The 27,862-nt window shown below is 41.7% G+C and overlaps 2 protein-coding genes across 2 annotated transcripts; one reads left to right on the top strand and one right to left on the bottom strand.

The window, feature by feature from the left end:
• The first annotated feature begins 1,083 nt into the window (after positions 1-1,083).
• On the top strand, positions 1,084-10,424 carry nherf2 (NHERF family PDZ scaffold protein 2). Its single transcript, XM_079336845.1, has 6 exons — positions 1,084-1,481; positions 1,797-2,114; positions 7,864-8,055; positions 8,771-8,924; positions 9,027-9,247; positions 10,083-10,424. The coding sequence occupies exons 1-6, from the start codon at positions 1,275-1,277 to the stop codon at positions 10,248-10,250; spliced, it is 1,260 nt and encodes a 419-aa protein (XP_079192971.1). The 5' UTR covers positions 1,084-1,274; the 3' UTR covers positions 10,251-10,424.
• A 5,386-nt stretch (positions 10,425-15,810) lies between these two features.
• On the bottom strand, positions 15,811-27,086 carry tnpo2b (transportin 2b). Its single transcript, XM_079337900.1, has 24 exons — positions 26,862-27,086; positions 26,155-26,254; positions 25,864-25,939; positions 25,548-25,697; positions 25,219-25,325; positions 25,002-25,135; positions 24,803-24,884; positions 22,882-23,004; positions 22,683-22,801; positions 22,503-22,563; positions 22,253-22,424; positions 21,966-22,118; positions 21,567-21,792; positions 21,309-21,480; positions 21,017-21,211; positions 20,774-20,932; positions 20,021-20,108; positions 19,842-19,940; positions 19,643-19,738; positions 19,474-19,549; positions 18,525-18,624; positions 18,347-18,421; positions 17,536-17,665; positions 15,811-17,443 (listed from the first exon to the last, which is right to left on the bottom strand). Exons 2-23 carry the CDS (start codon positions 26,251-26,253, stop codon positions 17,558-17,560), a joined length of 2,670 nt encoding a protein of 889 aa, XP_079194026.1. The 5' UTR covers position 26,254; positions 26,862-27,086; the 3' UTR covers positions 15,811-17,443; positions 17,536-17,557.
• Positions 27,087-27,862: the final 776 nt, after the last annotated feature.

Genomic DNA, 27,862 nt, shown 5'->3' with positions numbered 1-27,862 from the left:
ATGGTAAAGGTCTTTGCTGTGTACATTTTGTTTGAGCATATTTGCCTGCCTCTTTTCGCTGCCAGTCCTACTGATTGAAGTTTTACAGCATATAGCATTCAAATATTCTAGACAGCCAGAAATACTGTTAAGGGAACATGCAATGCACTGGTGAAACCAAATGAGCTTAATACACAGTATTCAGATAAACTAAAAACAAGACAGCCTCTGATTTTCTTTTTTGCTAAACCAGTGGTGCTAAACTGGTGGGTTGGGACCTGAAAGTGGGATGCATATCTGTCAGTGGTTCGTGAATGTCTGTTTGGGAAAAAAAGAGTGATGAAAAGTCTATAATGCGCTTTTAAACCAGTTTCTTTTGTTTGAAGTTCAAACTGCATCCATTTTAACTAAATGAATGTGAGAGATTGAAAAATGTCAGGGATGGTGATTTTATTTTTCATTAGGACGTGTTGACTGACCTGAGACTGCCCTACACTACACAGTGAAGTCATTGTTCACTGAGATGATAAGTAGAGAATTTAAAACAACTTTTGTAAACATTTTTCATTGTGATCAATAGGATAGGTTTACCACAACCCAACAATCTCTCAAGTTTATACAAGTCTTCATTTATAAATACGTTTTTGAGTTTCGAAGGCTTGCCTGTTTCTTACAGCTTTTATGACTTGAACACAGCAACATCCCCTGCTTCATCCTCAAACAGGTAAACTGTGCGTTATTGAGAGGCTGTAACATATGGACATGCTCTTAGCATCTAAACCTTCCTCAGACACCCTGATTTAGAGGGTCAGGTGTGCGCTGAAGGGGACGTAGTTACATCTGTTGTTGACGCCTCCTTTCGTCTCGCGCCGCGTCGGGCAGGAGGACACACGCCCAGTTGGAAACAAGTATTAAGTGTTACGTGAGTTGAGAATCCTTCCTAATCTCTGATCTGCTGGATTACTTCTCTATTGGACGGGACTTGGCCCCATCCATAGTTTTCGTCATTATTTTACGCACGCCGAAATCATTTTTTTGCGCGCCCTTATGCATCTCAGCACCTGCACAATGGATTAAACGCTCATTAATTTTAGCCTGTTTTTAATTGTGCTCTCAAGATAATTGTGGATTATTAATGGACTCACATCATGCTTAATAATGATGATATTTTGGTCACTCGGGCGCGCAGCGGTACGTTGGATTAAGAGCCAGGGACTTTCCACTGCTCTTGGACCAAGCACCTGTTTATTCCCCTGAGACACTCCGACCTGCTTAAGCACTATTGTCGCGCTGGGATGGAGAGCGAGTTGAGACCCAGACTCTGTTTCCTGACCAAAGGTGAGCGCGGTTATGGCTTTCACCTGCACGGTGAAAGGAACAGAGGAGGACAGTACATCCGCAAAGTGGAGCCGGGCACGTCGGCTGAAATGGCCGGGTTGCGACCAGGGGACCGAGTGGTGGAGGTGAACGGGGAGAATGTAGAGAAAGAAACCCATCACCAAGTGAGTATATGTCACAATAAATCCCTTTATGGAAATCACAGACAGGTGCTTGCACGTCAGATCATACACAGGAGAGGCTCATAAACTCGAAGGTACAAACAATGACTTCTATACCTGTTAGACCACTTTTCCCTTGCCTGAGGAGAAGGGGGGGGGTGTACTAAAAATGGGTCATTGTGATCCTTGTGAAATGGGAATCACTGGGTGTAGTTGTCATGCTGGGATTGTGTTAGATGCAGATCAGCGTGACCAACATACCCCACTGACCCAGCATTAGTCTTTTGAGTTTATCTCTGTCCTCTCTTCTCTGTGCAGGTGGTTAACAGAATCCTTGAGGTGGCCCACCGCACCAGGCTGCTGGTGGTGGACAAAGACACCGACAATTACCTCCTCAGCCATGGCCTGGCCTGCACTGAGGACCTTGCTATAGAAATGGGAACCCTCTCCCCGCGCCCTTCGCCTGGACCCACTCCTTCTGTCTCTCCCTTACCCAGAGGGAATTCACCCCTGTCTCCCAAAATCCACCACACACACACATTTCACCCAACTGCTGCAGACTTGACTGCCAACACGATCCAACGAGGCAAAGTCAAGACAACCTCAATGGCATCAAGTTCATCAACAGACACAGAGGTAAGAGTGGAAATCAACACACCCGGATTGTCTTTGATGCCTGATTATGAAGATTATCAAAGACTTCAAATACAATTCTATCAAAATTAATAATTGTTTTGACATTATGGCAACAAAAAATTAAATCTTGGGCACCGGGCACTTAATCATATTTATTATTTTTAATTATCAAAAAAGAAAGGCAAACTCCTGCACATTGTCGTAATTTCACAAATCACTGTATTTGTGCAATTTAGACATAGCTCTCTCTCTCTCTCGATTGATCATCAAAATGGAAGAGATCATACATGTGGTATCTTAAAGTAACCTATCAAAGTTAACATTTTGTTTCAATGTGTGTATTAGCACCATAGCAGCATAGCTTAAGTTTTTTAGATGGGAATTAATCAGGCTGACTTTAATGTATGATCGACAAAAGCAAACCAGACCATGAGAAAGATTTGTATTTATATAAAGTTATTTTATGTGTCTACTCTGGTGTAAGAAGTGTCAGACCATGAGATTAACTGCTCTCTGCAAAAACAGCCTTTTTTTATTCCCACACCAAAGAGACATTGTGAGAGGCACAACAAACATTTAACATGAAATGTTTCAACTTTTTGTTAGAGAACACCTCACAAAGAATAAGATCACATAGATCAGTCATAACACTTTGTTGACAGGGAGCAGGGAATTTACACAACCTGAAAGTTTCTCAAGAGAGCTTTATTAGTTTTTTTCATCAGAATAGGGAAGAAGGTCCACGTTTTTAAGTCAAAATTATTAATAAGTCCCTCCAGAGGGAACCTATTGAGCCAGTGTGTTATTGTGCTAAAAGTGTGTGTGACACTGGGCATACAGTCTTTAAGCAGATGTCTGTCTGGCACTAATCTTGACTTGAACACTTACATTATCCTTGGGCAGGATACAGTCCAAAAGCAGTTCCTTAAGAAAGAGTCCAGTGACCTCTTTGAATGGGGACAAATAATTAACACAGGTTTCTGAAATCACAGCATACAATTCAGGTTCATTGTGGTGTTGACACATATGTAAAGAAGAAAAAAGCCAATGCAAAGATAAGAAAAACATCCAAGTGGAAGTCAAGAAGGACTGGCTTAAAATTGTATTTTCATCATTATTGTATTGCTTAAATTCATGAATCAATGAAAAAAAAATGTATAGGGCCAATTTGTAATAGATGTTATCTGAAGACACTGTACAAAAAGAGCAGGTCTTGACCGTACTCTTAGTTACATTTATAGACATTGATCCATTTTAAGCACAGCACTTGGCAACATTTCCAAGTAACACTGCTGAAGAAAAAACCTCCTTTCAAGAGGCATAAACCTGGAGCAGAACCAGACACACGAACCGCCATCCGCTGTGACTGTGTTGGACTTGCAGAATTGGGGTTTTTTTTCCTCCTAGTTAGAGATCATTAGTGCACTGTAGAAAAAACACAACACGATCCCATTTTTTTCTGTTGCAGTTATGTCTTAAAGGTCACATATTATTCTCCTTTTCAACAAGTTTGAATAAGTCTCAGGGCTCCCCAAAACATGACTGTAAAATGCATCTACTCTTTGATCATATCTATAAACGCCTCTATTTCAGCCCTGCTCAGAACAGGCTGTTTCTGTGTCTGTAGCTTTAAATGCAAATGACTTGTGTCTGACCCCTCTCTGGAAGGACTTGGGTGGCATTTTCACACCATGTTCAATTGTACGGTGAGAAGGCAGATTCAGAGGGCAGAACTAACACCTAGCTGTGAGAGTGTCTCCAACTTTAGGGAGGCTTTACTGCCCTTTGTGATGTCATGAGGTGAAAATCTCCAAACAGCCAGTTTTAGCACACATTTTCTGAAAAGGCAAAAGACAGGGGGGGTGATCTGTTAGACAGGCTAGGTCTATTTTGCACAATATGTGACATTTAAAGTCAGTTTTAGAAAATTCAAGACTTAAGTATCCCTCCAGATATTACAAAGTAAACAGTGGGAGTAAAAGAGAGTAATTAACCACAGGTTTAGAGTATATCCTGTACTTCCTGGCCTCCACAGTGTAACAGTGGGTTTTATTGTTCCGTTGTTAACATCTTCATGCCATTTCAACACCTGCTTTAATATCATGTAGAAAGCCATTGTTCAGTCTGTTCACAGGGCACTCTGTTGGTGGTGTGAGCATTGACAATGAGCATTGTATTAGAAAAACGCTGCCTCTTTGTGCACGCAGAGGTAACACCTCATACAGTAGGATTCTTCACACTTTACTGTGGATATCAGAGACCAAACTCCACAAAGATGACAGTGGACACTGGAAAACAGAATCAGTGGTTTAGTTATGGTGAACCTTCTCCTCAATTTAGATATGAATGTATTTTTTCCTTTATCAGTCTGCTGTGCAGATGAGTTGTTCTCACTTACAGTCAGGACATGTCTGCCGTGTCTACAGGCATTTTTCATACGTATAGTCTGCTGAACTTTAATTTGGTTTGGACAAAGCAGGCTTTGAGTTTCTGCTCAGCAGAAAAGTACAAAGCAGACAAGGGAGGGATCAGATTTTGAGATAGTGGTGATGTACAGTACAATGCTTTGCATAGGCATTGTTATCTCTTCTTGTAGTTTATTTTGGGCACATTATCCCATAGTCATACTGTGGGATCTCACCAGCAAAGTAAAATGAGAATCTGTGTGCTATCAAAGCATTGTTAAAGTATACAAGATATGTATACACAAACCCATTCAGTTTCCCCAGTCAGCAATTATGACACACTGGAAAAAAAGAGCAAGGCAGACATCACTGTGACCTGTTAATGTCAGCACTGCTGCAGAAACAAGCAGAACGTTTCTGTCCGAGACTGAGCTCATTGTTTGGGCTCCAAACATGCCCAAGTACCATCTGTTTAGCTGCAGGCAGGGTAAATACAGGCTGCCCCTTGGCTGGCTGTCACATCTCACTTTCTCAGTTTTCGTCACTGGTTCAGATCAAACAGCAAAACAGGGCGAGAACAGCAGCACCAGTACAGCAGCACATAATCTATTACATCACACGGTAGTCTGAACTGAACACCTGCAGTCATAGCTAATCGTTTTTCTATTTCCTCAGTAAGTAAGAAAGTCCTGAATAAAGAACAAACAGTTAGATACTGAACATAATAAAGACATAAATAATATTTCCATATTTCTCTACATGAGTTTGACTGAAATATTGGCCTTTTAAAATATCACTTTTCATTTTCAAAGGGCTCGTCATGTTTACCTGAATTTAATGAATATGCAACCACGTAATTGGCCTTAACCTTTTGGTGTTTTAAGGGACTCACGTGATAATCCATTACCTTTAAGAAGTCAATAATTATTTGTAAAATAATCAACACACTTTCAGCAATGAGTTCTGTATAAATTATTCATATTTTTTTGTACGCTAATCCAAAAGAAGAAGAAAAAAACAATAAAGCCCAGACCTGAATATTTTAGGGGCTCGAAAGTCATACTGAATGATTCCCTTGATGTGACATTTTCTTCTCAGTAAATGTAAATACAGACGCAGTTTCATCATGGCATGATGTTCTTTTGTCAGCAGGCGTCCATAAACAGTCATCTTATATAACCTCAGTGTGGGCACTATCACAGACATGCAACAGTCGGGCTCGGTCACACACCTTTCACTTAAAAAGTCAGAATTATTTCTTGAAAGTTCTTTAAAAGACTCAGTGGTGTGAAGCCTGAGTGTCAATTAAGTTGTGCCAACATGTTAAATATAGTAAACAGGCCACCAAGATTAAAGGAGATCTCTGAAACCAGTGACCTGTCACCACAGCCACCTAACCTGTCACCATGACGATCTTTAGCCACGGTGTTCTGTTGCATTACAACGGCTCGCAGGGCACTACACTGATTGACAGATGATCGTTATAACACACTCTCTCAATACTCTTGTGTGTTTGTGTGTGTGTGTGTGTGTGTGTGTAACGAGTCTGATTGCTTTAGCAGAAAGAGAAACGTGTCAGGAGCCCTCGGGTCAGCGCAGAAAGTGGCAGTCTTTGAAGTGTCATTACAAATTTACTGTCCTGAGCTCCCCTTAGGACAGGTATTAGTGTGTGATCCAGGCCGACACGCACACTCACACAGACCTGAGGGTACTTAGTAGTAGATGCACAGGTCCGGTCAGAAGGTGACTCATGCTATGTGTCACCTCTTGTCGTTGGTCATTAGGCCTTTAATCTTAATGTCTCTCAGTCAGATCCATTTAGCCCCCCAGCTTAACTCTGAGCCCATTGGCTCATCCACTACTTTCTTTTCCTCACCTTATCGTAAAGACACACCAATACAAAGATTTACCAGGTTATCAGTCACATGTGGACTTAATATTAAAATATTAGGGCAGTAATTGTCCCTGATCGTCAATTGTCACAGCTTGGTTAATATATGCAAAATGAAGTATTATTTATTCTATCTTACTCTTTATCTTGTTACTTTTTGTTACCCGCTACATTTTTATTTTATTGTATATGCTGCTGGAACCTAAATTTCCTTGAGGGAGTCATCCCAAAAGTATCAATAAAGTTAAGTCTAAGTCTAAGTCTAAGATGTTTAAAATTTAAATCCTTAAAAAACGTCATCAACCAACTTGTTACAATAAAACAGTACAGTTATACTGTCGAATTATTACCCAGTCAATCTCAGAACCCATTCTCTGAAGGCATCATAGCGTAGCCAATTTGTATTGGCTTCAAGTGTAGCTGCAGTGATTCAGAACAGCAACGATGAAGAAGGCCAACGCTCTTTGTTTCTATAGGCTCGCATCTTAAAGCTTGTGATTAGAGAATCAAATTGTTGCAGAGATGCAGTCTATCACAGAAGAGTTGCAGGGTGATAAACAAGCACAAAAACCTACAGGATCTACTAAAATCTCTCACGCTGTCCCTGCAGAAACCCGAGCAGCACCAGCACGCATGATGTGATTAAAATGATCTATTTAATGTGGTGTTTGTTGTGATGGAGATCAATAAGCATAGATTTAACAAAATAATTTAACATACTATACTTTAAAAAAAGCAGCAAAAGTTGGACAAAGGTAAATCAAACACTTAAAAAAACGTAAATTAAAAAAAGAAACGTGTAATGCAGGCATACAGATTTAAATTCAGATACAAAGGTTTTAATACCTTTAAAATAACAACACCTGTAGACAGGAGACGATGGAAGGCACAAAGATGCTGAGATAAATCCTGTTGTGCATCAATGTGTAATATATACAAGAGGTAGATGATGAAGTTGTATTTAAATGTTAAATGGACTGGAGCTCGTCTTCTCACAACAAAAAGCACTCTTACACCGCAGGACACTCCCACACATTGTCGCACTGATGGCAGAGGCTGCTATTTAAAGTAACCATCAGTATTACCTCATGTCATTCATTGACACACCACCGACAAAGCAGCAGGAGCAACTTGTGGTTAAGCATCCAAGAACACATCGGACCTGTGGCTGCAGGAGCTGAAGACCGAACCTCTGACTTGTGGATTGGCCTTCACTGTAGTGATAAATTATATATATCCTGTGTATGGTTATTTGACACTGACCATAATATCATCCTCACAAAGAAATAATGTTTTTGTGTGGCCTTTGTGTGGGATTGACGGAGATATCACGGAGGTTTCTCTGTGTTTTCACTTACGTATTATGGACAACTTTCAAACACATCCTGTTATCCTGTTTTTATTCCGTTCTCATCCCAGATGTTGTTGTTGTCTTGCTGATGTCTCTTTATAGCTGCAGGTACTGTCCTCATCAGAGCAGACAGTTGAGCGTCTTCCTCGTCTGTGTCACATGGTGAAGCCGGAGCACGGCTACGGCTTTAACCTCCACAGTGATAAGACCAAGAAGGGACATTTTGTGCGTTCAGTGGACCCTGGCTCAGCTGCTGAGGGTGCAGACATCAGGTCTGGAGACAGACTCGTGGAGGTAAACCCAACAAACACAAGCACACCACATACAAATACAAACGGAACGATAAATCTAAGTTGGTGACCCCTGACCGCCCTTTCAGAAAATTGATATGAAGACTTGGTTCAATCGGCCATTATAGAACTCATCTCAGGGAAATTAGACAATGCAACCAGTCCATACGTTAATTAGGTCTGTGCACTGATTTCAGTGTGATTGGATTAGAGGAGATTAGTTGGCTTTGAGTGGGTGGAAGAGGAAGGAGCTGTTTAAATGGGGAAAAGCTACAAAAGACAGCATGAGATAATCTTGACTGGAAGTGCCCTTGTCATGGACAAGTGAAGAGGCGTAGCTGTGCTGTCTTAGGCTTGTAAATGTGTGCTTCCAACCTTCCACCTCTTTCTTTTTTTAAAGATTTATTTGTGGGACTTAAAGGAGAGACAGTGGAGAATGAGAAGTGGAAAAGAAAAGATTTGAACTCCTATTTAGCTCTTCTTGTGTGGAGAAAGATTGAGGGCAGGAAGGATAGTCATGCAAATATATTTGCCTATACTTGAATTACAGACTCAACAGATCTTCTTTCATTGTCTGAGACACACAAGATGCTTCTTGTGTTGTGAATTCTTTTTAATCTCAGCAGAGTCTTCGAAAATGTACTTACTTGAAAAATGTTCTCCTCCTTCCTCCTCTCTGATTCTCTTTTATCCTGTTTTTTTTTTCAATACTTTATCAGGTGAATGGAGTGAACATAGAGGGCCTCAGACACTCAGAGGTTGTTGCTCTCATTAGAGCAGCAGGGCAAGAAGTGTGCGTCCTCGTGGTTGACCAGGAGACGGACGAGCTCCTACGCAGACTAGGAATCACACCCACGACCAGACATGAGAAAGGTAATGAAACCGCGCGCGCACCACAAGTCTGCATATTTAGTAACTATACTCTCTCTAGTCTGTGTAACGTTGACTTGAGTGTTTCTCTGTACTCCCTTACAGAGGTTTATGTGAATGAATCAACCACTGACAGCATCCAACCTACGCCCTCTCCGACCTCTGACCTCCCCGCCGCAGATCCACCGATCATTAACGTGACGCTCACAGATGCCCCTATCACAAGTTCGTCTCCGAAACCCCGAACCAATGGGAGCTCTGCATCTCAGTCATCAACAAGTTCCACTACCCAATCAGAGATCAGCAGCTCAGACATGAGCATCCAGGTGAAAGAGGAGACATGACAGAAACAATACTATATGAAACAAAACAAACAAAAATAAGTTGTAAGGTGTACATGCGTTCTCAAAACTTGTTCCATGTCCAGTGTCAAACACATGCCCACTCATTTGGAACTAGAAAAAAAGATTTTCCAGGCACCCATCTTGATTTCTGACTCCTTTCTTTCTGGCCTGAATTGAAAGTTTCCTTCTGGTTCTAACGGAGGACCTCACATCCCTCCCTCTTTGTGTGAGAATTGATTTTAGGACTTCACCCGTGAAGGGAAAGCATATCTGGCTGCTGGCTGGATTGAAGTCCATGCTCAGTCTAAAGCTAAAGCTCACAATGGCATCATCACTTCTTAAAGCACATTTCTATAGACTTGTGATGTGGTCTTTAACTTACACCTTTAGTTTAGGTTGTCAGCTTGTGATCTGATCACCCAGGAGCTTTGTTATTATCAAATAGGAACAGAGTCTTTAAATTGCCTTTTCTTTATCCTAAGTTCTTTCTTTTTATGATGCTTTTCTTGCATTTTTTCTTATTCCATTAATGATTTGTCTTTCTCTCGTTTGTCTTTATTCCTTTGTCTTTCTTTCTTCTTCTTTTAGAGCCTATGTCTTCATGCTTTAACTTATTGACTGCTCTTGTGTTGTCTTTATGTCTTTCTGGCCATGTTCGTGTTTTGTTCTGTTGCCTACTGAGAATCCTGTTTTGTCGTAACTCAATGTACTGTGTAAAGTATTGTTTAAAGGTACTATTTAAATAAAGTTGTTATTATTATGAAACACATTGTTGGTAAATGTGTGGGTAAAACATTTACGTTTTAATGTATTTTAGGTCCCAGATGAGGATGACAGGCGGGTTTCGGATCCTTTCATGGACAGTGGCCTGCGTTTGAGTCCCACAGCTGCCGAAGCAAAACAAAAGGCCCTCGCCAGCCGAAACAAAAAGAGAGCACCTCCAATGGACTGGAGTAAAAGACAAGAAATCTTCAGTAACTTCTGATACAGTACTTCTCCTCAGTGCTGTGCTAAAGCAGCCAATGGAGGCACTATTGTTTTACGAAGTGTTTCCAATTTATGCAACTTATTTCATGGAGTAATAGTTATCTTTCACTGAAATACAATAGTCCAGCAACCATTCTCATCACTCAGTAACTTTTCAGATTACAAAATAGGATTATAAACTGTCACACAATAGTTCATGAAGTCGTTTAAATGAGTTCTTTGTCGTCTCCTCTGTGTAAGACTTTGTTTTGAGGTATCCAATTTTATTCTAGTTAGATGCTTTTTTACAGCACCTACAGGATAAACGTGACGTGAATGACACTTTACAACATGTTGCATCTAACAAAGCCATTTAAGAATGACCTACTCAATATCTCAAACATGCAATTCATGATCGGTCAGTACACAGTGTACTTTTATTTAAATAAGTCATTTCAGAGGCATGATTTGTTTGTATGACACTAGTGCTAGATACACTTTTCTGTAGAAACTCTTTTTGTTCATTAGGTTCATGTTTTTTCAAAGACATCATCTGGAGACAGGGAGCAGTTGTCTTTATATTAAGTTAACACTGTACAATGTACAGGAACGGGAGAGGCTGAACAATGAAATGGATAATGTTGTGATTCTCTTCAATGACAGAGTGATTTCTGTTAAAATGTGTCAAAGACGGATGGGTGACTGGTAGAAAAAACACTTGGGACCCTCAGATGTGTGAGCGTCTGTCAAATGTCAAACTGCTTAGAATGTGAAATAAAATACCAAAATGTGTAAATGCCACAAATATCACATATCAGAAAATCATGGAAAGTACAATTTGTTACCTGAGAAATGTAAAGATTAATGACGTCTTACAGTATCCATCTTTATTGTAGTCTCAGTAGTACGCATGTATTTGTATAAATAGGGGAATGGTTGAGTGAAGCCGTTTGCTGTTGGGTGAGCTTAGCTCCACCTCTTTCCCTTTTTCTTGATAAAATAGAAATACCATTTCAAAATGGAAAAAGCCATTTTTGTACTGAGACTGCGCTCATGTTTTAAACAGCATATAAATACAATGCAGCCAACCAGTCATAAGACAACATGGGTCAGGCACTTGTTTCTCAATAACCCTTTAAGAGGAATCTGAACAGAACAGGCAAAATTATAATTGTATTGGCTGACTGTTTTATAGTGCTAAATAGGTCTGTTGTTGTGCATAGCTGGCACCACACTGTACAGGGGTGGGGTGAATTAAAATGGCTCTGTTTGGATAGATGCACCTCATCCATTGTTAGGTGTGTAGCTGTGATGATTGACAGCTCTAAGCTTGTTGTTAGGTTGAATAAAAATTAGGCTGAGACGGCATTTCCAGCTTGACAGCCCCCAGAGCCCCCTGCAGTAAAAGATGGCTGCCATCACTGAGACTTCATTAGTCTACAGTATGCATCGTATGTTGTGTTTCATTGGGACAAGCACTGGTCCTAAGTTTTCTGTGCTCCTATGTGTAATAACATATTGGAAACAAGCTTTAAAGAGATTTTTTTTAAATTCGAGCTGTGCTGGCAAAAAAAAAAAGCCAGCACAGGCTTTACATGGGACTATTTTGGTCTGTCTTAGTTTAGCAAGGCTACCCAAAGAACTCAGCAGAAAAAGTGAAGGTGAAACTCTTTATCAATCAATCAATCAATAGTTGTAGCCCCAATTCAAATCAAATGTTATGTTGCAGCGCGTTATAAATAGTAAGTAAAAGACTTCTCATTGTAGAGAAACATGGGATAGGGGGAAATGAGATAACATGCAGGGAGGATTTATCATTTGTATTCCTTGTGTACCAGGACTTCCTCACTCAGAGGCCACAAGCAGTACAGGTCCGCAACAACATCTCAAGTGCCATCACACTAAGTACAGGGACCCTGTAGGATGTGAAGTCCCCTGCTGACCCATAACCACCTTCAGCACCAATCACATTGTAAAGTTTGAAGACAATACAACTATAGTGAGTCTCATTTCTAACAATGATGAGACGAACTACAGGAAGGAGGTCAGCCATCTGACCAAGTGGTGCAGAGACAAAATCCCACCTGCAGACACGGGTACAGTACAAGTGACGCCCGCTACAAAGCACGGCCAGCCAGTTGGTTAGGGTTACATTAGATCGGATGTATTTTGTAGGGGGCGGGGTTTGTAGCCAGTCCATAGGGTAGGACAAGAAAAGACAATAGCGACTCTATTTCCTCCGCAAGCTGAAGAAGGCGAGAAACCCCTCCACCTATCATGTGCTCCTTCTGCAGGGGCACCATCGAGTGTCCTGACCAGCTGCATCACTAAGTGACTTTCAAAATATTCAGTTACAAATGTGAAATATAAATCAGGGTGGCAGCAATGATTTCTGAGCTGATCAATATATATATATATATATATATATATATATATATATATATCAATCTGATCTGATCTGATCATTAAATATTCAATATTTAATATAATTGGTTCAGAGCAGCCTGGAGTCGGGAACTTCCCTGTGATTGTTGAGATCAAGAATAGGACCTTAAATCAGCACGACTATCGAGTACAAGCCAGGCATAAGGGACATTTTCTAAAGGTGATTTCATGGAATTCATTTAGACAGCAAATCCATCGACTTTCAACTTTCCTCAGGTAGGTGGTCGTTTAAGGTGAACAAGGATAGTCAACAATTTAGGAGAAAACCTAAAATGGGCTACAGCAACAGCAACCACTTGATAGCTGCTTCACCTGTCCTATAATATATTCCATCTATGTCTAACACTGTTTGGGTAGAATACAGTGAAATGTTAGATAAGCCGTCAATGCAGGCTGGACTGTTTTTAGTTTGACCAAGATGATTAAAGGAATCGGCAACAGAATTAACCAAAAGCTCTTTAGTGTTACAGCTTTCTTCCAGCAGTTTGCCAAATGCTGCCAGTAATACTGACCAGACCTGGTGTACTGTGAAGGTGAGGGCACCTCGGAAAGACTCTTAGTATTGTGCAATAAGTGCAGTTGTACAAGCCGATAAGATCACAATAAGATATATATATATATATATATATATATATATATATAAAAAAAAATATATATATATATAAAAGACTGTAAGCATCAGTAAAGGGGGCTGCGTCTAACACTGATATGCAACATAAGACCCCTAAAGTTGTATGCCACGTAGATAGTCTTCACGAGCCAGTTAGAAAGCCGCCGTTTAGACAGCTTTGCCCTACGCTGGATAAGCAAAACAGACAGCTGGTCACATCGACGCATGGTCTATGTAATTGCGTAGCACATGGATTACCGATATAAATACGCCACATTCAGGCATGATGTGATGTTGGACCTATCTGAAGTGAACTGGGTAAACACACAGGTGAACAGTGGTGATTCTAGAGTCTATTGGGGCCCTAGGAAAAGTCAATTGTGGGGCCCTCTAGCAGCAAGGTCAGCAAGGTGACGAGAGTGAGTTCTGTCAGATAGGAATCCCCAAGGACGGGGGACCATCATTCCAAAATGTGAAGATTTTCGTCCACCTCTTTAGGGCCCACTGGTGGTTTTGCATGCCTTGTCTGACAAGCAGCTCCTCTGCAGATTAAGCATGATGCTCGGCAACTCATTTTCCACAGTCAAAGCAATACGTTTTGTATGTTTTTTAAAGGCAATTTTATATCTAAAGACTCATTAGGCTCAGATGGGGATCATCAGAGAGCATCGACCACTAAAACTGAATCCCATGAAGGTTGTTCACCTGGCATCACTGCATCAAAGCCAACATGACAGGCAGATATAGCAGCTAAATAAACTTAAGTAGTGGAAAAGAAAAGACCATCATCAAGCAATTCCTGATAGAGTGTCCACAATTGAACTAAGTGAATAAAGGCGAAGAAGTTCAGCTCGGCTCTGCTGAAGGGATACACGTCTTAAACTGCCCAAGCAATTCTACTCAAACTCCCAAAAGTTGTAAGATCCCATGGAAAGGCAGTTTGTGTCTCAACTGAAGTTCAGCCGAGTGTTCATGCTTGAGATTATAGAAACATATACTCTGTTATTGATTGTTCCCAGAGCTCTGAGGTCCTGTTAAATGCATACAGACTATAGTTATTATACACGTCTACAAAGACTCCTCAGATGGCAGTAGATATTTTCAAATGAAATGTTTTGTGTCGAAATGGCTTCAAATCATCTCATCTTGAAAGGGAATCGTTACAATTAAATGGTTTCTAAAAGGATAGAATAGTGCATTTTAGAGGATCTGAAAGAGATCGATTAGTTAGATATTCTTTAATAGTTACATACCTGTGTCAAGAATAGGCTTTAGTGTGTTTAAGAGGTTTTTTTTGTGAGTCCAGATTTACCACCCACATAACACCTGTACCTGCCTACCTGGAAACTCTAATACCATTAATCCAACTTCACATGCAAGAATACACAACTTAAGATGATACAAATTGACTCAGAGCATTTTATTTTCTTTCCCACCGTTATAAAAAGTTGAGATGACTGGCAAAAGTAAGCTGCAGAAACAAGGTACCAAAGTCTTTCCGTCAATATCATGGAACAATGTCATGCTATTTATTACAGAAACATAATTTAGAAAAAAAATCCTTGTATCTACTGGAATTTTTACACCTATTTAAAAGTAGCACACTTCTACTCTTTCAAATGTTGATAAACCATCAATACGACAGAATCAATCAAATAAACTGTACATTGATCCCTCGAACACTAAAAAAAAAAAAAAACTTTTGTGAAACTATGACAACAGTTACACACAAAAAAAACACTAAAAACGAGGCAACTAAAAAATTCTCACAAACAAGCTTCAAACCAGGAGTGGTAAAACTTGACTGACTTCAGATTGTCTTATACTTCAGATGATTAAAAATTGATTTGATTATCTCTATGGTCACAGTCTAGGTCAAATCAAGTGCATCATTAATTATTGTTCAAATGTCTTGCTTACTGGCAAACACCGGCAGAATATCCATTAAAAGTATACTGTAGGTAGCTGAAATCAATATGCTATAATCACGTTTTAATAAAAGCCCTTCTGTGCCTGCGCCTGTCTGTTATCATGATGCACCTGTTGAACACAGGAATCTCTACTTATCCTTTTGTTTTACATTTCAGTCGCTCTTTGGCAGTGTCCTAGCTGTTCCAACTTTTAACTATACTTTCCTTTGTTGTGAATTGAGGTGGTGTTGGTGTGTAAAGGGCTCCATATTACTCGGAAATACATGAATACATCAAATGTATACCACTGCAAACACTTTCGCGCACACACAGTGAAAACGGCAGACACAGAGCATGCGCACTCAGTAGACTGGGGTAAGCTACAAATCCTTCGGAATCAATTTTGCACCCCTACTGTGCACGCATCAAATGAACACCACTGAACTATCCAAAACATGCTAAGAGGCAAATAAAGGTAAAGTACTCATGCACACTTACTCATGCAGGATCTCACACGTGCAGGATCTCTAACACACACACACACACACACACACACACACACACATACACCTCAGCAACATGGCAAAGTTAGTCATTGTAAAAGTGCCGATTAGTCCCAGTTTCACAAAGTTGTTTTTATTTGCCATTTAGTATTGGGATATTTTGCCAGTCAAAGACACTTAATTTCACAGTGCAACACAGTATGACAAACACTAACATCAGGGTCAACACATATTATATGGGCGAGGTTAAAAAAAAGTCCATACAAAAAGAAAAAGTTAAAATAAAATAAAAAGTGCAAAACCAAGTCAATGAAAATACCGTTAATTCGGATTTTTTTTTTTTTGCGTTAATTGTGCGAATTTAAGTCTAATATAGAAACAGAAATTATCAGTAGCAGCAAAAAAAAAAAAAAGAAAAGAATATGGACCATTTTTAAAACATTATAAAGATCACAATGACATTGCTTATCACTGTTTTACTTAAGATATCAATATGGCATCAAATGGATATCATTACGAATGTCCACAAACACGTACACACTCACTCTTGCACACACAAACCCCATCTTAATAAACAAACAAACACACTAACACTTGGTCACAGTTAACAGGTGCCAAGGATGCTGCGGTGGGAGTCAAGTTTTAGCTTGGTACCATATCAAAAACAATACATATGTCACGCACTTAAACAGAATGCCAAAGAAAGGATTTATAAATTGCACATGCATGCAAGCGCACACTTACACACACACACACACACACACACACACAACTTCAAAAGACGCAACTAAAGATGTGATTATTGTTCTACTTGTTCTTCGTCTCTGGTGAGAAAACAAATGTGTTAGCCCTAATCCTCCCTTCCTACAGGAATGGTTTCTGTGAAGCCACGAGGAAAGACACTTATTTCATTTTTCTCTCTCTATCTCTATTTCGATCAGGTAGAAAATGTGACAGGAATATGTCTGATAGATGGATAGCTCTGTGAAGCAGCACTCTGGTCCAAACTGAAGATAGGAAACATGGATGAGGATAGCACGACTATCACACAGTTAAGAAGAATTCAGTAACTACAGATGAAGTCATTTATGTTGAATCCTATTCCCCGGAAAAGAAAGATATCGCCCAGAAAATTAACAGAGTTTAGACACCTGCTTGTCTGTCCCTAACTACATGTAGTAGGTCTCAAGAAGTCTAAATAATAGTGCCACCCACAGTCGGTTCCAAGTACTGCATGTACAGCATGTGCAAGGGTATGTGTGAGTCTGTGTGTGGGTCAGTCTGTCAGTCAGGCTATCAGTTACTCTCACATTTAAGAATGCCATTAAAATCTCAAAGTTACAGACCTTTCTGTAGATCTTTTTCCCTGCTTGTTACTCGTTTCCCTCCCTCTCTATCCCTGAACTTTCTCTTTGCCAGACTCTCTCTCCCTGCCTCCCTCCTTTCTCAACTTGTCTATCCCTCTGTCTCTCCTACATGTCCTTCTCTCTGTCCTTCTCTATCTGTCCCTAGCAGTTAGGTTTTTTTTTTTTCTGTGTCGGGTCCCTGCCTAGTTAATCTAGAGGTGTCCCTCTGTCCCTCCCCCCCCCTCCCGCCCACCCTCCCTCTATGGACAAACACATAGGGCGTGGGGGCCGTCCGTCAGGGGGAGCGGCCAATTGCGTCCCTCTCCCTCCCCCCAGATCTGGGCAGTGCAATACACAGATGGATGAGTTTCCCATTCACCCTCCTCCTGCTGGCTCACCTGGAACGTAAGAGAGAGCGGCACATGAACGGATTCACCTCACAGCAGTGTTCCTTTGACTTGCGTTCAAATGAAAGGTTGACAGGGATTACCTCTTTGGTGGGTGTAGAGAGTCTAAACGCCGTAGCAGGCTGCCAGTCTCTCCTTCAGCAGTGGGGGGAACTGCTCGGAGAACTGCTGCCAGTTCTCCTCTCCAACCTGCTCCTTGAAACCATGCAGAATCTGTGTTGAGGGGCAGAGGGTGGGGGAAAGTTACTTTCAGTGACATCATCAGTTCAACTCAAAGGTTAAAAGCCTTCACTCAATAGTACCATGTACCATGAAAAGGCATGGAACTGAGAAAAAGAATTCCCCTAAAAGGGACAACCAATAAACTCACTTACTGAGTCCTACATCAACACCAGGCCTCATGAAAAGCAGCCAATGCCGTTTTCACATGTCCTGGAAATATCTAGATAATTTCAGGAAGTTACCTTCTGAGATCCCTGTCCAATACCTCTTTAGGTACGTCTCCTGAAGTCAGAATTCAGACTCAGAAACTTCTGTATTCAGATTTAAAATCCATCCTGGCTGCAAACGTTTAACCTGGAACTACGGCCTTTATTAGTGTAATGTAGTCCTCTTTTTGTGTAATGACTACAATCAACAGTGTCGTGCAGGTTCAATCTGTGGACATGTTGTCATGTTATTTTCGTGCACATCTATCATATATCTATCATGTAGTGTTTTGTTGTCGTCAGGTATTAGCTTACGAAACAAAGTCACTACTGTGTCTATGATTCGTCTCGGGTGTGAGGTCACTCGTAGCTCAGAGATCTGAGTTCTTAACGTTCTGCCTCCCGACCCCCCGCTCCAATCTGACAGGGAAAGCGTCCTGCCGTGAGTCTGTCCAGTGTCCTTCACCTTATAAAACATGTCTCTCAGATCGTCTTTAGGATTCACCCAGGAGGCCACAGCGTCGCAGAAGAAAATGAAGTCCTGGACAAACGCAGAGAAAGAGAGGAGAAGTAATGTGAATATTCTCAACGTCACGCTCAGATCAAATGTGGGTTCAAAGCCACAAACAGACAGCGTGTCTCACCTGCACCACGCCCCCTGGATTCACACCAATCATCATGCAAATCCCCCGGAAGGCGGAGTCTTTCTCCTCGTTGTCTCGGATGTTACGCAGAGACGTGCACCTGCAGCATGTCAATATTAACCATTGAGCAGTTTGTAAACATGATGCCATGTCTGCAATGAGGAGCCAATTTAAAGGAACCAATCAGGCGTCCCTGCTCGCAGCTCTACTCCATGCATGCATAAACCCACACTCAAAACATGAGCTGAGGTCCGCTTCTGGACCAATGGCGTTAGTGCATGTCAGTGAGGGGTGTGGCTTTAGAGGAAGCAAAGAAGGGAGGCTTGGGATGCAGATGGAGCACTGAGGGAATGCTACTTTAAAAATCATGCTAGTTTTCAAAAATGACCAACCCCTGCCTTTAACTCTTTCTTATCATCAAAACGTGAATGAGATAAAGACAGGTTTAAAACAAATGAATGTCGTGTTTTTCAAAGATCATTTTAAAGCCCGTGTTTGTCTTTATTAGACAGGACAGCTGAGGAGAGTTAGGAAACGTTGGGAGGAGAGAGAGGGGGATGATTCGAACCCACGGCCTCGACAACAAGAGCTACATCCTCTGTACATGAGTCGAACAACATTGTTGCTATCCAACCCCCCCTAAACACAATACTGCCATTATCTTGCTGTGTTTGGAGGAAAGCACTATTAATCACTCCATCATTTCAAGCTCTTTATAAAGAATGTCAATACTGCATCCCTGGAAATGTTGTTTTATTAGTCAGCATCCTGATCAATTAAGAAAGCACAAGGGCACAAAGGAAAACATTCTGAACAGACACCAATGTGTTTTCATCATTCAACTTGATTATGAGAGGAGTGAGCACACAGCCATGTAAAGGTGGGCATTGCATACATGTCTGCTTCGTGTGTGGCAGCAAAGGGAGAAAAAGATCATAGAGTGGCTTACCAAGGTCGGATAAACTGCGGCAGCATGGGAGCGACCTCCTGAGGACACACGTAGCCCAGTCGGCCGATCGTGATCGCTGGAGAAGGACCGAGAGAGAAAACGGTTCATGTGAGCTGTTACAGGTCCTGCTTCACTGTCATCAGTCAATAGAGTCTGTGTGTTTATGTACCCGTGTTCTCCAGCAGGGTCTTGGGGGTGTTGGGTCGGTTAATTATTTCAACCAGCTGGTTCAGAACCATTGCAATATACGGCTGCATCTCCACTCCTGACGGAGAGTACAGTAAGTGTAGACATTTAATCCACGGTCTCATATGACATCTCTTAAAATGGCATCAGCATCACTTTTGAGCACACTTGCTGAAACTCACCCATCTGCATACATATCTCTCCTATAGCCCAGGTGGCGTTGTTGCAGACAGAGATGAACTCTGGGTTCAGATTTGTCCCGAGTATTGGCATGAATTCAGCTGCAGGAAACACGTTATCATCACGTTAGAAACACGACACAAGGAGGATGATGGGACTATTCTGAGAGTGAGATCAGTACCAATGCATGGCTTGACGTGAGGGAAGCAGGCCTTGGTCAAGTCTCCGAGGAGGGCGAATGAACTCTGTCGAACTTCAGGCATCGTATCCTGAGGGGGAAAAAAAAAGAGACAGACAAAGAGGGAAACTGTGAACACACAGAACAAGCAGATCTAAATAGTTGATGCAGGACAGACAGCATATGGATTTGAGCTATTTTTCTAAGTCTCATATTCTTTAATTTCTCCAACACACACAACCTAGTGTCAATGGATGGATTTTAACTGAAAAAGAAAGAAAAAAAAAAAGAAAAGAAAAGATGTAAGTAAAGCATATTTCCACATCTATATGAACTTTGAACTTTTTTTTTTTTTATAAGAAATGTTCCCAGAAACTATTCCCCAGTAGATTCTCTGAAGGTGAGAACGTGTTCTATTTCTTGTTCAGTCACAGAGACAGAGACAGAGACAGAGACAGAGACAGAGAGAGAGAGAGAGAGAAAGAGAGAGAGAGAGAGAGAGAGAGAGAGAGAGAGAGAGAGAGAGAGAGAGAGAGAGACATCCCTCTTGTCAAAGCACTGGCATTAAGGTGCCTTGCTCAAAATATGCAGCATCTCATGGCTTTCTTTTAACAATGTTCATGTTCAGCTGGTAAACAGGATTTCAAATGGAACATTTCAGAACACGAGGCGTGCTCCCTGTGTCTGTGCACGTGTAAGAGCAGCAGATTTAAAGTTGTTTGTAGGTTTAATTCGACACACAGCGGCTCTCCTCACCTGCATGCACTGGAAAAGCAGCGTCATGATGTTACTGCGGGCGACAAGAGTGTCCACGTGGCCCCCCAGTCCCTCAGCGAGGCCACTTAAAAGGTCCAGAGCCACGATCATGAAGTCTTTGTCCGGCGCTTCGTACTGGTCTGGCTGCTGACTGTACATCTGAGACGCAAAGTGGACATGGTGTAAAGTACTGAACTCAAGCATGATTTATGTGAGGCAGTCAAAACACAAGCATGGCCTCACCATGGCCTGAGCCAGCGTCTTCTGCACCAGGGTGACACAGCGCTGGTAAACAGGTTCGCAGTAGGGGAGGAAGCCGCTCTGCAGCGCCGTGGCGACGGACGAGAGACACTCGAGCAGAGGGAACAGGTCTTTGTCCTCGTCCTTCAGCTCGTTCCACTTTGCTATCAGCGGAGGCATCAGCTTCTGAATGTACTCCTACGACAATGTGACATTTTGACATCCGTCATTTCTTCTTCTACCAAAAAGGAAATGTAAAAAACAAAACTGTTTCTAATGTGCATTTCATTCTCACAGGCTGGTTCAGATGATGTCCCACTGAGTCTGCCAACGTCCCGATTGCATCGTAAAGAATGAGCAGGTTCTTGTGCTGGTACTTCCCAAAAGCAAAAACTAGGGTGTCCAGGATGAAGCTCAGGTAAGGCACCAGCTCCGTACACGCCTCCTCCTCCAGTGTAGCGAACGCACTGCGGGAAAGACCAGTGTGCGAGATGAGCGGATTGTGAAACAAAATGGAGGAAATGGAAACACGGGGAGAAACTAAGCGCCTTACCTGCACGCTGCTTCCTGTACCCTCTTGTTGCCATCAAGGATGCGCTTCAGCAGCTCTGTCATGAGGGGTTTGAGGTGAGCGTCGGGAGGTTGGCTGACCACCCAGTGGGCGTAGCGGCTGAGAGTCCAGCAGGCGATGGAACGGACCAAAGCCTTCTTGTCACACAAACACTGAATGAGGTGGGGGATGAGCTCCGGCAAGTACGGTACCATGCCTTGCATGCAGCCTGGGAGGAGATAAAAGGTTAATACACTTACGCCGGTTAGCTTAGCTTAGTATGACTACTGGAAACAAGAGGAAAACAGCTCGGCTGGTTATGTCTAAAACAGCTATAACGTTTTTTAAATGAGAAAACAAATCTCTTCTGTAGCTCAGTTTCAGGTTTGTGCAAAGCCTCACCCTCAGCGATAGCCCCCAGGACCAAGATACCAGACTCCTTGATGACCCAGTCCGGGTGGAAGAGGAGGCCTTTGAGCAGGGGCAGGAGATGAGGAAGCAGCTCTTCACGAAACACGTTAGCAAGAACATCCAGAGCTGCAGCAGAACACTTCCCTGGGGGGGGGGGGGCGCACAATCAGCATGAGATAACTTTGTCAAAATATGAAGTCTAAGAAGGCACTTCATGAGCATGAGCTGCCACGAGGCCTCCAGAGACGGTTACCAAAAGCAGCATTCTGCAAACTTACGTAGGTTCCAGTCAGACAGAGTGTCGTCGTCGTCATCCTCGTCTTCATCTATGTCCTCCCCCTCCTCCCCCTCCCCTCCTTCGTGCTGCAGAGTGACGGTGCGGGACTTGTGGAAGCGAGGTTTGATGTCCTGCTCGCTGTCTGGAACGGCCTCATCCTCTTCCACGTCACCCTGGACAACAGAGAGAGAAAGGTTAGCGCCGATTGAACACGGGGACGAAGGAGGAGATAAGGAGTCAGGGGTGTTCACCTTTAGGAGGATAATGTCAATCTCAGAGTATTTCATCCCATTCACCAGGATAGGAATCAGTCTGAATACAGAGAAAGACAACCGCGTTAATTCTGAGATAAGATTCATACAAAGCTGGATATTTCCGTTCTTGTGGTCATCTTAACCCTGACAACAAGCTGTGGGCGTGTGAGCACTTACTGAACCAAGTGACCAGACAGAGCCTCTTTGCAGATGGGCTGTTCAGCCAGAGTCAACCAGAACTCACAGGCCTCCAGAGCCACGTTCTCATCTGGGTCCTGAGTGCGCTGCAGCATGTACTGGTGGCAGAAAACAAGAGGTCACGGTGAGGTCGAGGAGGGAAGAGACGGCCGTCTGCCAGATCCGCTCTGAGCCTCACCTGTATGATGCTGTGCATGTGGGGGATGAGGCGGTCAATCCGGACTTCCAGAAGCATCACCAGAGCCCTGCACACGTTCTTTCGCACTTCACAGTCCTCATCACCGGCCAGTGCAAAAAGACTCTGATGAGGAGAAGGGAAGGTCAGGGTGAAGAGAAAGAAGCTGAGCTGACAGTAAAGTGAAGCAGGTTCCAAACGTACACTTTCACTGAAGGCTTTAAAACAAAGCAGGGTATGATGCTACAGATTACAGGGGTTTCACCAGGATGTGCCGAAGAACGTGAAACATTTTAGACATAAATATAGAAGAAATTAAGTCTATTCTCTGTAAACATCTCTCTGAGTCATGACTGTCTTCACTTCACTCCCCAAACACATCCGTTCAGGCACACACCTCCCAACATTTAAAACCATGCTCAAAACTCACCTTTTTAAATGAGCTTTTAATACATAACTTTTTTTTTCTTTTCTGCTGTTTTATACTGTTTTTAACTGTATGTTTTATGATTTTCATGTGTAAAGTAACTTTGAGCATTTGTAAAAGCGCTTACAAATAAAATGTATTATTATTAATGAGAAAGAAGCTCGAGTCGTGCTGGCTGTGTTGTTTTCTGAGCTGTGTTTACATCATGTTTACACGGACGGCTCCTCCCCTTCAGAGAAAAGCTGATTAAGTGAAAGACGAGAGAAAAGAAGAAAACTGCATTTTTAGATCACGATCATTCCAGCTAAATGTACATGTAATGTTAAAAAGAGCGTTACCATTAGCCTGCCAACACAAAACTGCTGCTTGAGACAAGGTCAATTTTGTCCTCGCGCTTCGTGCTTAGTTAACGTGTGTTACAATTTCATTACTCATTTGTGTAAATGTGTGTGTGTGTGTCGCTGTAGGAGAGCAGAGGATTTAGTGCGGTGGAGGTGTCACACTGGTGCTCAAGGGTGAAATCTACTGGATCAAAGAGTTGCACATTCTTCTTTTAATGAGAGGACATACATCAGCTTAAAAAAAACACATTTTCTGAACTGTAAAAAGACTTCCAGCGCTGCCTTGTCTCAAGCAGCAGAAGACAAATATCTGACACACAATTACATACAGCTTCATGATAAAGTTAGTATGTGTGTGACTCAAATCATTTCTTTATCAAAACGCTGTATATCATCAGTACAAGCAGAAAAATGAGCTCATCCATGACAGAAACAAAAACTCTCCTTCCCAACTGAAGTGAAATCAATCGTAGCAGAGATGTCAAAATGTTTGCTAGTTTCTGCCTCATTCAGCCTTTATCTGCTTTGTGTTTTTAAAATGATGTGATGGGTCTTAAGAGTTAATCTATTTTGAAGATGTCACTTACAGCTCCTGAAAATGGACTGTTTCCTACTTCTTTTAGACAGTTCATACATTAAAAGGTTAATTGTTAAATCATGTTATGTAAGTCGTTCATAAACTCTATCTTTAGTTCAATCCCCAGTTTAAAAGTAAAATCACGTAACTCAGCAAAGTGCATCTGTGAGCGGGCGCAATGTGAATCATTAAAAGCACTTAGAGTAGGACTGAGCGATATGGCCTAAAAATTAAACCTCTGATTTGCTCAAAGTCGGTTTTTGATTTTAATAGAATGTTTTCCAAATGACAAAGAATTTACTAAATACAAGTTTTGCTTTTCATTTATAAATACAATTAACAAGACGCAAATTGAATTTCCCTTTGAGGATGAATACAGATGTAAGGTTTCTCTTCAGGAGGTTAAAGTGCAAGCTGTAGACTCATCTTTAAAATTGCTCAGTACGGAGTAAACGAGGAGGGTGAACTACAGGAGCCCACGGGGAGCGACACATTGAGGTAAAGAAAGAATCTCGATTCACATTTTTGAAAATCCTGACTTTCCACAAAATACGTTTCATCGATTCATGGCCCGCTCACCTCAATGAAAGTGTCTATGTTATCCATTAAAGCCTGAGCTCGACCGATGATGAACTGGTTCACACACGCTATAGCATGGGACCTGAGAGGGAGACAAGCAGGTGAAATCCACAGTGATGACATAAACAAGGAGAGAAAGAGTAGAAAGACGGACACAGAGACAACGTGTGAGTAGGACTCAACCGAGTGTTTCACTGACCTGATCTTGGGGCTGCAGTGCTTAAAAAACTGTAGGAATTTGGGGATCATGATATTGAGAGGTCTGTTTAGGGCATCACTGTCCAACAACTCGGATGAATCCTCACAGATCTTCTGCAAAGCTCCAAAAGAACCCTAAAAAGTCAAAGTGCATGACAGTGAGTGCCACGTAATGCAAACTGCAACATTATCTGTTGGTCTATGCGGCCGTGCGTTACCTCGCAGGTGTTGTAGTCCTCCGAGTTGAGCAGATTACAGAGCTGAGGCAGCAGTTCTGGCCACGTCTGCAGTTCTCCTTTCGAGGCGATAGTCGTGATCAGGATACCTTGATGACGCATAACAAAAAAGGTCACACAATGATAAACCAGGCTTTCAAATTTCAATACAAAGGAATAAGTTGCCATCGCACTCAGTCATTTCAAACATCTTGACAACACAGCTCTCTCCCACACAGAAACATTACCTGCAGAAATGTAACCACCTACATAATATTGTGACTCAGAATGGCAGCCAACACTAACTTTCTGTTTCTCACTCAAACACCCACCGATCGTAGCTCTGATAAGCGGCGATGGGTCTCCGATGTTGTTGAGGCATTCTCTTTTAATGAAGTCGGCCACATTGGGAGGGAAGTTCTGATAGTGAGCCTTCACATTGTTCTTCAGTATCAGACCGCTCAGAGAGCGAGTGGGCTCGTCTTGAGAAGGAAGGGGCAGAGAGACAGTATGAACACATTTTTAAAACAGGAAAGATAAGGTTAGCTACAGAAATACGTGCAGGAGAACAGAATTATAAAGGTTATTCAGTGATTGATGATCCAGTAAGTTTGATTGTGAATGTGTTTATTTCTGGCGTATACATACCCTCTGATTTGAGGCTTGTGAGGACAAAGATGAGATAGTTGTTAAAATCTGGGAACTGATTAAGTTGCTCCAGTTTCTACAGGCTCCGTTAAGGAGTTCAAACATAGACACGAACAAAAACTTGTGCAGTGTGGATTGATTTAGAATCCATCACACAGTTTTATGTGATGCAAGCTGCACAAACAACACCCTGACAGCTCTCATTGACACCCACTGTGACACTTTAGCTCTCACTAGAAGTAAATGTCACACCTTTTCCTCTCACACAAACACAAACAGATGTAAGGATACTTCTTGCACGGCTCTCTGGGTCGCTGTGTCTGGAGACTGGGAGTCTTTAAGCAGCTGAAGCACTTGCTGCAGACCCTGTTCATCCGGCTGCCACTCCATCCTACAGAGGACATCACACTCATCATTTTTATGAAGCATGTACTATACACAGCCCCGACTCTGACCACAGCTCTCCCGTATGTAACAAACCAATAATTCACAACTCAGCAAACATTACGCAGTCATGATTTCAGCTAACGATGAGATACCGTTGCTACTAGCAACCATTTCCCAAAACATCTGGCGGTAATTGTTAGCCACTCAATTAGCTGCTTTAATCGTAAAAATGACAGGAGTTAGCAGAATAAGCAATCATACCAACAATCAATTACGTTTTGACCAGTCATTTCCTCAATTAAGGCCCACAAGCGCAAGTGTCCAGCTCTTTTGGATAGCACAAGCTAGCTTAGCATCTTTACGATAACAAACACGTACCACAATATTACATACACACATTACAAACAGCTTCTTTTTGTTAATACAGTAACTACCGATGTGCCTCTTTGCGCTGTCTCAGAGAGTCAGTCTGTATTTTGTTTAGTAATCAAAGTAACAGAGGAGGTGCACACAAGGGGTGCATTATAATACACAGCATATCAAATCCTGGAAGCAGCAACTCGTAGCATGGCTAGCTAGCATCATATTGAAAGTACCGCGAAACGTTTTACCTGTTCACTCCGGTGTGTTAGACCTATATTTCTATAGAAAATAACTCAGCCAAGCTGTAACAACTAACATTAAATAAAATACAACTGCAATGCGTCGCTAATTACAAACTGTTCTGATCACAGTGGATCTGTTGTGGTTGCTGAGCTAGCTGGTATGTGACACAGATTGCATGCCTTGCAATCAAGCCGGCTGATCTATTTTTTTGGTCATAATCGGCTTCCGTACTGGACAGACCGTCAGTCCAGATAACAACAAGGAGCTTATTGACTGTTTGACAACCTGTGTGCTCTTTTGGTTTCTGCAGTGGGGGCGAAGATATGGCAGCTTTAACCATATATCTTTAATTTAAGGAAATAGAAATATTAGAAGCGTTACTTTGAGTTGTGCAAAACTTTTGACCACTAGATGGTGGCAAATTCTGAAAACATTTTCAACAGTTCTGTTTGAAATGCTGCAGGGCGTGGACATTTCTTCATCAACTATAATACAGGCTACTTAATATCACTTTCTTGTTGTTTATCCTTTTAATTATAAGAAGAAATGTTTGTTTATGTTTTGTCTTGCTTTGTTATGTTGTCTTGATGCAAATGGCTGTCTTTGTGTCTCGTGATTTATCCTGCACTGTCAGGATTTCTATGTTCTAAATTTTAAAAAACCAAATAAAATATATGAAAAAAAATAATAATAAATTTTTTTTATGGGTGCCTTTCAAAAACCCAAGGACACCTTACAAGCAGGGTTGAAAACAAACAATATTTAACCTAAAAATTAGAAATTTAAATTTTATTTAATGTTGGTTATGTTTTGATAGCTGTGTGCCTCAACGTGATTCTGATATATTTCCATTAACACTATTAAATCCAGAGCCAACTTTACAGTCTTCACAGAGGCAGCATGTTGTTTGTTATCATACCTAATAAAGCCAGTCAAGTGTTACTCTGTTAAGTTTCCCTCTTGCAGACTACCAAAGCAACAACAGTGACCACTAGGTCGCTCTGTA

Source organism: Symphodus melops (assembly GCF_947650265.1).
Source record: "Symphodus melops genome assembly, chromosome: 2".
Classification (NCBI taxonomy): Eukaryota; Metazoa; Chordata; class Actinopteri; order Labriformes; family Labridae; genus Symphodus; species Symphodus melops.
The sequence above is the reverse complement of the archived record's forward strand: the minus strand, read 5'-3'. Positions and strand labels throughout refer to the sequence as shown.